Source organism: Mustela erminea, chromosome 20, assembly GCF_009829155.1.
Source record: "Mustela erminea isolate mMusErm1 chromosome 20, mMusErm1.Pri, whole genome shotgun sequence".
NCBI lineage: Eukaryota > Metazoa > Chordata > Mammalia > Carnivora > Mustelidae > Mustela > Mustela erminea.
The window spans coordinates 25,218,524-25,228,866 of record NC_045633.1 but is presented as its reverse complement, the minus strand read 5'-3'; the positions used below and the strand labels follow the sequence as shown (position 1 = coordinate 25,228,866).

The 10,343-nt window shown below is 52.8% G+C and overlaps 1 protein-coding gene across 2 annotated transcripts in view; it reads left to right on the top strand.

The window, feature by feature from the left end:
• C20H7orf50 (chromosome 20 C7orf50 homolog) overlaps positions 1-10,343 on the top strand; it is a 124,520-nt gene that overhangs the window by 90,979 nt on the left and 23,198 nt on the right. Inside the window, exon 1 of one of the 2 annotated variants that reach the window (XM_032328661.1) lies at positions 10,095-10,189. The exons of the other annotated variant lie outside the window; for it this stretch is intronic. Within the exon in view, the coding sequence (XP_032184552.1) occupies positions 10,178-10,189 (12 nt within the window). The 5' untranslated portion in view covers positions 10,095-10,177. Of the gene's footprint in view, positions 1-10,094; positions 10,190-10,343 lie in introns of those variants that run through there. 2 annotated transcript variants of the gene reach the window in all.

Sequence of the window (10,343 nt, the reverse complement as noted above, 5' to 3'; positions counted from 1 at the left end):
CAGTTGGCCTCCCCTGGATTGCTGGTGAGGGTTTCTGAGGAGTAGGAGTCAGGTGCCCCTGGGCCCCAGGGCCCCAGGGCTGAGCCTTTGTAGCTGCATTCACTGCGGCCGTCACAAGGCTGGTGCCCTAATTGTGCACTGCACTCTGCAGTGAAAAGGGAGACTCCGGCCCAGTTTTCTGCTGAGATCATGGAGCTGCCGCTCCCTCGATTACAGAAACATCACAATGGCCCTTTGCTTAGCTTAGTCTGAAGACTTGGCAAGTCTTCCTGGTGATTTTGGAGTGGCAGTTGATAAGAAAGGCTGCATTCCACTTTGAGGGGACTCTGGACGACTGGCTGGGGACCTGAGAGTAACCTGCTACACAGAGTCATTCTCTTGGGGGCTGGAGACCGGGGTGTGGAGGGTTCCAGCTGCCCTAACCTGGACAGAAAGGCAGGGTCATCTTCTTTTTGAAAGGGGAACCTTCTTTCAGCCATGATGTGCTTAAACTGTACATTTGATCCTAAGTGACGTGTTGATCAGGGACAAGGAATGGTCAAAGTTAATTTGTTTTTTCTTATGAGTCTGGTTTTAGAGTAGGTTCTGTATGGTGACTTTTGTGTGGTTTCATTAATGCAAGTAAATGTTCTTCAGGGCTCCAGTAAAGTATAGTAGACTTTGATAGGGCAGCGTGGAGGGCTTGGTAAGAGACAGTGTCCCGTCGTAGGAAAGCCAGTGGGCTAGATGGGAAGCGTGTGACTTATGTCTAGCTGTTGTTTCAGAGCTGGGCCCGTTGTTTCTCTGTTGTCTTCACAGGCATACATGTCCACAAAAGCAGAGAACAACTTGGCATGTTATCGGACTCATCTGATCAAACTTTTCTGCCCCAGTTTTAGCCAGGAAGAACTCACCGTCCAGCTCCCACATAACACAGTGTATAAAGATACTCTGTTTCTTAGAGAAGGCTGTTCTTTGTAGTTATATACTTTTATTTATATAATCTTATGTCTGGATTTTATACTATACACATACACACAAATTATGTAATAATGTTAACCCTACAAATAGAACAGCCAGTTACTTTATCAGAAAAGTAGCTCCTTCTTCCAGAATGGCAAAGGAATCGCAATTAGTGCGGGCATAGCGAGGTGACCCACAGCCCAGTCTTAGAACAGACGAACAGGGCATGGCGATGCTGCTTGGGACGGGAGCCCACTGGAGGAGGCCGGAGTGAGGGCTTCCCATTGGCTGGGCTTTTGCTGGGTGAGTAGAAACCTTCTTCCTCTGGATCCTGGGCCTGGGAGCACAGGCTCCTCACCTCCTTTCCCATGAACACAGTTGAGTGTGGTGTATAGTGAAGGTAGACGTGATGTCTGGGCTTTGCTTCAGAGTCATCCGAAGCTAGGGCAGGAGTGGAAAGACGAGTCATACTGCTGAACCCACAAGGATTCAACATAATTTTGTGTATCTTTGGGATCTCCTGTCCAAAAGAGGGGGTCAAAGACAGAGACTGCTCACCGCTGCTCCCGGCATAGGGGCAGGTTATACCAGGCCTGGGCCCTGGGCTCCGCAGGGCCTGGGCTCAGCTTGGTGGCCTCACGGGCCCCTGTCCCCGCCTCAGCCTCGGCCTGGGTGGGGCCTCGTGGGCACACAGATTTCGGGCACTGAGTCCCCGTGGGACTTAGCAGGAAGAACTGGAATCTGGAGGCTGGCTGTTTGCTTTTCCTCTTCTGAAGCTTTCGTCGGCGTTAAAAATAGCGTGCTCAGGAGCATTTCCTGAACAGAGTGGGAGTGGGCGTGGAGGAGCTGGCGCCCAAGTGGGCCTGTGACAGCCGGCTTGGTCCCGGAGTGCAGCCACCTGCCTGGTAGGCTGCACCTGTTGTCTTCTGCCCGAGAAGCTCAGGAGTGGTGAGGCCAGAAGGGCTACCATTTCCACAACAGCAGAAGACCCCAGCCCCTAAGTCTGGCCAATGTGCCAGTATTCTACTGGGCGGGGGGCTTTGGGAGACAGTGGGAGATAGTTCTGCTTGGTATCCCCAGCACAGCCTGTCCGGCAAAGGCAGGAGGGGCCCAGGCTCCACATTCTGGAAAAATGTGGGCATGGGGCTGGGAGGGAGGGGAGGGCAGGTTTGCTGGCTGCTGGGCCTTTGGCCAGTCCTGGAGACCAGTGAGGACAGAGCGAGGCAGGGTCCTGCAGTGGCCTTACTCCTGGCTTGAAAGTCGGGCTGTCACCAACATATGCAGCTTATGTGGGGACAGCTTGTCTGAGCCACGCCCAGCCCCCCCATACTGGGGGCACAGAAGTTGCTTTTTTGGTTGTGTTTCTGTTCTGGAGCTCGCTCTCTTTTTTTTTTTCCTGGCTTTTTATTTTTAAATAATTATAGATTCCCAGGAAGTTGCAAAAATAGCAGAGAGCGGTCCTTGTACCTTTCCCCCACTTTTCCCTGATGGCTATATTCTGCATGACTCTAGAATAATACCAAAACCAGGAAGCTACTGTGGGCACCGTGACACAATGCTCGTGTGTCCCCCCATGACCACCAACGGCAACACACACAAAGTCTCCTCCACGGCCATGCTACCCCTTACAGTCACACACACACACACACACACACTCTCTCTCTCTCTGCCCCTTCCTGGCAGCCACCCATCCCCTCTGTGGTTGTGTCCTCACGAGGATGTTACATAAATGGAGCCATCTGGTGTGTGTCCTTTGGGGATGGGCTGTTTTCACTCATCCTGATGTCCTGAGAGGTCCAAGTTTTTGTCGTGTACCATTGGACCACTCCTTTTTACTTCCCAGCAGCAGTCAGGGGACAGAGGGCCGGGTTAGTGTTCACTCACCGCTCAGAGCTCAAGCTTCGTCCAGCTTGGAGCTACTACAGACCAAGCAGCCCAGCAGTTGTGACAGGTTTTTGCGTGGACATAAATTTTTCATTTCTCAGTTGCTGGGTCATAGGGCACGTGCATGTTCAGTATTTGAAGAACCAGCCAGATGGTTTTCCAGGGCGGCCGCAATATTTGTGCCCTCCCAGCAGCCAAGTGTGGCCTTGTCGGCCCTGGCGGCTGTCCCTGCAGCTCTCAGCTGCTTCGACAGGTGTGGTGTGGTCCCTCCTCATGTTCTTGGTTTGCTGATGCGCCGTAATAGCACGCGTCTCTCTTTGTGCTTGTTTGCCATCCCTGTATCTTCTTTAGGGACATGTCTGTCTCTCCCATTTTCTAGTTGGGTTGTTTGTTTTCTTCCTATCAAGTTGCAAGAGTTCTCTGTGTGTTCTAGATATGAGACTTGTGTTACCCGTGGAGTTTGTAAATCCTTTGGCCTGGCCTGTGGCTTGTCTTTCTGCCCCCTCAGCAAGGTCTTTCAAAGAGAAGAGAAAAGCTCCTTTATTATTTTTTTTTAATGGATCTGCATTTAGTGTCATGTTTAAGAAGTTCTTCACTAATTCCTATATCCCAAAGACTTTCTCTTGTGTTTTCTTCTAAAAGTCTTATATTTGATAGATAAGTCTATGATCCATCTGAGTTCATTTTTGTATGTTAATATTTGTGAGGATTAGGTCAGGTTTTTGTTTTGTATACTCTCTATACCCAGTGTAGGGCTCAGACTCACGACTCGGAGATCAAGTGGCACGCTCCTCTGTCTGAGCCAGCCAGGCACCCTTTTTTTTTCTTTTTTTGAATAGACTGTTTTAATGCCAGTTTTAGGTTCACAACAAAGTTGAGCAAAGGGTACAGAGATTTCCCATATTCCCCTGTCCCCACACATGCACAGCCTCCCCCCATTATCTGCCCACCCCCCCACACCCTGCATGGTGCATTTCTCATGGTCGATGAACCTACAGCGACTCGTCATCACCCAGAGTCCGCGGCTCCCTGTTAGCGTGCGGTCTGGGTGGCATACATTCTGCGGCTGTGACACATGTGGAGGACAGACGTCTGCCCTACAGCATCATACAGAGGAGACTCGCCGCTGGAAGAGCCTCTGGGCTCTGCCGATTCCTCCCCACCCTCCACCCACATAACCCCTGGCACCCCCTGATCTCCGCAGTGCCACCTTTTCCAGAACATCATACAGTTGGAATCGTTCAGTGGAAGCCTTCTCACACCAGCTTCCTTCACTTAGGAACGCACATTTACGGCTCCTCCTCTGTGCCTTCCCTGGCCTCAGAGCTCACTTCTTTTTAGTGCTGCACAATATCCCACTGTCTGCGTGGACCATAGTTTGTTTATCCTTCACCTGCTGAAGAACATGCTGGCTGTTTCCAAATTTTGGCAGTTAAGAATACAGCTGTTGTCAACATCTGTGTGCAGGTTTTGGCATAGATCTAAGTTTTCAGTTCCTTCGGGTAAATACCAAGAAGGAAGACTGTTTGGATCGTGTGGTGAGAATACGCTTAGTTTTGTAAGGAACTTCCCCACCGTCCTCCAGAGTGGCCGCCCCGTCTCGCATTGCCACCAGTACCCGGCGGCTCCGCGTCCTCGCCAGCACGTTCTGGGGACGGTGTTGCGGGTTTTGGCCGTTCTCATGGGTGTGTGTGATACATGACGTTGAGAATTTTTTGTACGTTTGTTTGTCATCTGTACATCTTCTTTGGTTCAAGGTTCCTTTCTCGCCTGTGGATGTCCTATTGCTCCAGGATCATTTGTTGAAAAGACTGTCTTTCCTCCAATGAATTACTTTTACACTTTTGTCAAAATTCAACATGTGGATGAGACAGTTTTGGGCGCTCTATCCCTTTCTGTTCGTGCATGTGTCTCCCTCCATCAGTAGCACCCTGTCTTGACTGCGGTAGCTCTACAATAAGTCTTAAAATGAAATAGAGTGATCCTTCCTACTTTGTTTTCCTTTTTCAGAATTACCCTAAGTATTCTAGTTCCTCCGATCTGCCATATAAATCCTAGAATCATTTTGTATATATGTGTGAAAAGTCTGGCTGTGATTTTGCATGAAAGTGGTCGGATCTCCTCTTGGGAGGAAATGGCTTTACCAGGTTGGGTTCCAGTTCGAGAACACAGCGCATCTCCCATTTCCTTAGATGGATTTCTTTCATCTGCTTTCTTTTTGGTTTTCAGCATACAGCTCCTGAATATGTTTTATTGGATTTCCACTAAGTTTTGTTTTGTTTTGTTTTGTTTTTTTGAGCAGTTGTAGGTGGCATTGTATTTTATTTGGTTTTCTGTACATTTATCGCTAAGTCCTAGAAATACGATCAATTTTTGCATGCTGTTCCTCTGTCCTGTGATCTTGCTGGATTTGTGAGTTCTCGGAGTTGTTTTGTAGGTTCCTTGGGATTTTGTGTATTGACCGCCATACCATCTATAAATAGATGTTGTATTCTTTTCCAATCTGAATGTTTTTGGTTCCCTTTTGCTGCCTGGTCATGCAGGCTTAGGACTCTGCTAGCAGTGGGCTAGTAGTAGTAAGAGGATCTTCCTGTCTTGCTCCTGGACTGGTGGAGCAGGTAGGGGTGTGGATGTTATTTCTCAAGTTGAGGAAGTTTCCCGCAATTAGCCAGTTTCTGAGGTATGTCATGAATGGGATTTGAATTTTGTCCAGTGCTTTTTCTGCCTCCGTTGATAGGATGGTGTGTTCTCCCTTCTTTAGCCAGTTGATAAAGTGGATTATACAGATTGATTCTTCAGGACTGAATCAGCCCTGTGTCCCTTGGGTAACCAGTTGTGGTCTGCGGTTCTTTGTATGTGTTGCTGATTAGGATCGTTGCGTTTATATTCATGAGGGATATCGGTCTGTGGTTTTCTCTGTTTCATGCTGTCAGGCTGGTACTGGCTTCATGGGAGCCATGGGAGCTGGGAAGTGGCCCCTCCTGGCCTGTGCCAGGCCAGAGCTTGTGTGGGGCTGCCGCGCATCCTCCTGTCAGCAGTTGACAGAACTCCAGGGAGACCACTTGGGCCTGGGCGAGAGGCTCTCTAGGAGACATCCCACGGCTGGAGTGATGGGGGCCCTGGCCTGCCGGGGAGGGGAGGGGCAGACGTGGCCCGGAGACCAGAGCTGGGAAGGCCTGCAGCTGTGCTTGGCTTGGCTTCCTCTTGCTCGTGGCTGACAGCAGACCCTGCTCACCTGCGACTTTACCGCTTAGCTCCCTTGTGCCTCGCACGGCTTTTGTTCATCAGACATCATCACGCCCGGCAGGCGTGATGGGAGGCTTAGAGGGAGGAAAGTGCTGTGTCCCGGAGCTTTGTAGGGTGTGCCTATCCATATCTAGGTGGGGATTCCAACCCCCCTACAGCATATCCTATGGATTTCACTAATGATTGGTCCTCTGGGAGGCCTCATGCCCAACTGGGCATGCGGATGGACCAAACATTCTAGTTAGTAATGTCTATGTCCAACATAGTTATTCTTTCTTTCATGACTCAGAATGATCAACATGATCTTGGAGGCCTGGCACCCTGGTTTTGAAGGCTCGTTTGTATTGCCTCTGGGGGAAGGTCTGGTATTTCATGGTTCTAGAACCCCCAGCCTCATGGGGTAGCTCTACATTCCTCCCGTGGCCCCAGCCACACAGCTTCTCGTCTGCCTCATGTGGGCCTCCATGCCCCCTCCCCAGGACTTGTGTGCTTACCGTACCCCTTTCTCCCACATACCGCAGGCCATTCTCTTACCTTGGGTCTCAGGTGCTGCATTCCCATCACTGTTTTTCTTGACCTTCATCCTCCCCTAGACGTTTCAATCACAATACATTAAAATCAACTTACTCTCCAACTATGCTCCCTAATTGTCCCCTGAGTATTTTAGTCTTCTCATGGAATCTCGCTGTGGGCAGGTGTCCCTGTGACTTCAGGCCACAGTAGCAGAATGCCACAACTGGCCTGGTTTACAAAGAGACAGTGATTTCCCACAGTTCAGGAGGCTGGACGTTCAAGATCAAGGTGGTGGCATGGCTGGGTTCTCGGGAAGGCCTCCCCTGGTTCATGGAGGGCCATCTTCAGGATGTGTCCTCACATGGTGGAAGGGGCAAGGGAGCTCCCTGGGTCTCAGCCCTCATGACCTGTGCATTTCTTCCAGGGCCTCACCTCTGAATAACATCACACCAGGGATTAGGTTCGAGCATATGAGTTTGGGGGAAACACACATTCGGACTGTGGATGCAGGCGTTTTTGTCTGTTTTTTACCCCACGGTATAATCACCATTCAGAGGAGTATTTAGTGTGAAAACATTGCTAAACAAATACATGTGAAATGAGTACTAGTACTTGATCCTGGCTCTTCCAGACCAGGAGCTGCTGAGCTAAGTTGCCTGGAAAGGGTGGGGTTCTGAGGGTCACTGGGGCAGACGCAGGTACTGCTGCCAGGCCCACATGGCAGGCAGGGCTCTTGGTCATTCTACCAACTGGACCTTGTCCACAAAGGCTCTCAGGCTGTAGTAGGTACCATTTCTCTTGGGGCCCCCACCCTGAACCCCACAGGTTCAGTGAGTAGCCCTGTGCCTGCTGCTCTCTGGTGAGGCCCAGGCTCAGACAGCTGCTGGGAAGCATGGCCTGGCAGTGCCTGGTGTGGGGGAGAGCCCCACCTGCCCAGTGCCCGGGCCTTTGCATGTGCCCCAGGGGTGGTAGAGTGCAACCTGCAGGGACTGGAAGGGACAGTGGATCCAGCGTAGCCAGGTCTAGCACATTTGGGGCCCTCACTGAGTCCCAGGCCTTTCCTCTGTGAAGTGTGGGTACATGGCGAAGGGCCTGAGAGTGCACTCAGAGCCATGTGTCCTGTTCCTGTGTGTGGTGTGCCAGGCCAGCTCCCTCCCCTTCCCGCTCCCTCTCCCAGGGCTGCTTCTGAGTCACCGAACCAGACAAGGGTTGTGAAGAAAGCAATCAATCAGAGGGCTCTTAAAGCTGAGTAGTGACAATGGAATGCACTAGAAAATCAGCACGTAGATCTTCTCGGACTCAGAAGTCCCAGAATGGAGTCCTTTCCAGGAAACTGGCAGTCTTGGAAACTTTAAAAAAAAAACTGTTCTGAGTCTCAATTTCCTTATCTGTAAAGTGGGAATGCTGATGCCCGCATTCCAGGGATTAAGCAAGACAGCACAGGTGAGAACACGGGGCACAGAGGCTGTCCCCACCCTGCCCCCTGCCTTCCCCTTCATCCATCTGGCTCTGGCACAGGCCTCTGCAGTCCCTGTGTGCCTGCCCCCTTCATCACCGTTGAGCAAGCCTCTGTGTGGATCAGCCCGTGGGTAGGGGTGAAATGACCCAGAGGAAAAGCACAGAAAGAGTCTATCCCAAGGGCGCTTGGGTGGCTTAGTCGTTAGGCATCTGCCTTCGGCTCAGGTCATGATCCCAGCATCCTGGGATCCATCCGGCTCCCTACTCTGCGGGAGGCCTGCTTCTCCCTCTCCCACTCCCCCTGCTTGTGTTCCCTCTCCCGCTGTATCTTGTATCAAATAAATAAATAAAATCTTAAAAAAAAAAAAAAAAAGAGTGAGTCTGTTCTGGCTCCTGCACCTTGGAGATCCTTATCAGACTGGGAAGATGGGACACCCACACCCACCAGCCAGCACACAATGGGCATATGAAGAAATGGCTTCTTGAGCTGTCCCAGCAGCCAGAGTAGTGTCCTGGGATGCCTGGCTTCTGATCTCTGCCAGAGAGGTGGTTGAGATGCCCTCTGCACCTGTCCCCAACCAACACTGCCACTGGAGCCTCCAGTAGGCCCCTGGGTGGATTTGGAAATCTCCTGGCTGCCTAAGTGTGTTTTTTTTTCTTGCCTCCTAAGATTCACCTGCCGTCTTACAGGAGGGAACACATCCTCCAGAAGAGATTGAGGTGTTCACATGGTCAGGGAAAATCTTTGTGACTGATTTATTCAGTGGGTCTTTGTTGAACACTTAGGTTTGGCTGGGCAGTGTCTTAGAGCCCTACCCTGCAGAGCCCCCAGTTGGGGGGTACTAGATATTAATCAGTTGGTTCCAGTGGGTATCCACTTAGAGAAGGGCTGTGATTGGGAGGGTGCTCAGAAGGTGAAGCAGAGTTTTCTCAGAAACTGAGGCAGACTGGTCGTGAGGTTCCAGGCAAAGGGAAGAGCTTGTGCAAAGGCCCTGGGGAGGAGAGAGCAGGACAGGTTCAATGAACCCAAGGGTGCTCAAGTGATGGAAATGTGGGAGTGGGGCCAGAGCGCGGGACCAAAGCCTGACAGTCAGATGGGGGTCCAGGTTGTGGGCAGAAAAATGGGGAGCGACTAGGGGCACTGCCGCACTAGTTTTCCTGCCTCTCCTGTCGGGCAGCCCGGAAGCAGGGCCTGGAAATATGCAGACCTCTGCACGTGGGCTCTTGGTGGCCCAGCTGTGGACCGAGAAGCTGTCCTGAATCGCCGTTCCTCTTCTGAACAAACTTTTTTTTTTTTTTTTTTTTAAGATTTTATTTATTTATTTGACAGAGAGAAATTACAAGTACACTGAGAGGCAGGCAGAGAGAGAAGGAAGCAGGCTCCCTGCTGAGCAGAGAGCCCGATGCGGGACTCGATCCCAGGACCCTGAGATCATGACCTGAGCCGAAGGCAGCGGCTTAACCCACTGAGCCACCCAGGCGCCCTGAACAAACTTTTTGAATAAGGAACCTGGCGCCGCACCTCTCCTGCCTCCTTTGCGGAGCAGGGCTCGGCTGAGGGGAAGAGGTCCGCGCCCACCTGCGGCGACAGTCCCCGCCCTCTGCTTGGAGACACGCCCACACGCGGCGCCTGCCCGCCGGGTCCATCCCACCGCCCGGAGCCACGCCCGCACGCTGGGACCTCACACGCCGAGCGCGCGCGTGCTAGCGTCACCGCCCGGCCGGCTGGATCCGGTTCCAGCCGAGCCAGGCCGGCCTGACATGCGCAGTGCGCGGGCTCTGCGACCGGGCGGGCACTGGGCACACTGACGGCCCGGTACGCGGAGGTCAGTATGCCGAGCCCGGGAACCGGGCCCAGTTGAGGGGGCGGGGGGCGGCGGAATTCCGCCCTGGCCGAGCGCGCGGAGGGCGGGGCGCGTCGGGGTAGGGGGTGCTGCGGGGGGGCCTGGCCTGGGTAAGACGGGTTCCCGTAAGACGGCTCGCTGTGAGGGCGGGGTGCCCTTCCCTCTTGGGGTCGGGTGCGGGTGGGCCCACGCCGCTGCCGAGGTCACATCGTTCTGGGAGCCTCGCTCAGCGACCCGGGTCCACCTTCCCCCGCCTCCTGGGGCCCTGGAGTGCCCTGATCACCTCCTCGATGGTCTGCGCGGTGAGGAGGGGGCCCCAAGCTGTGTCCTGCACCGGGAGGTAGGGGTAGGCCTGGGGAGCTCCGAGCTGGGTCCTACACCGGGGGGAGTTGGGGGGCTCCGAACTTGGTCCTGTACTGGGTGGATAGCGGGGGGACTGGGCGGGATTGGACCAGT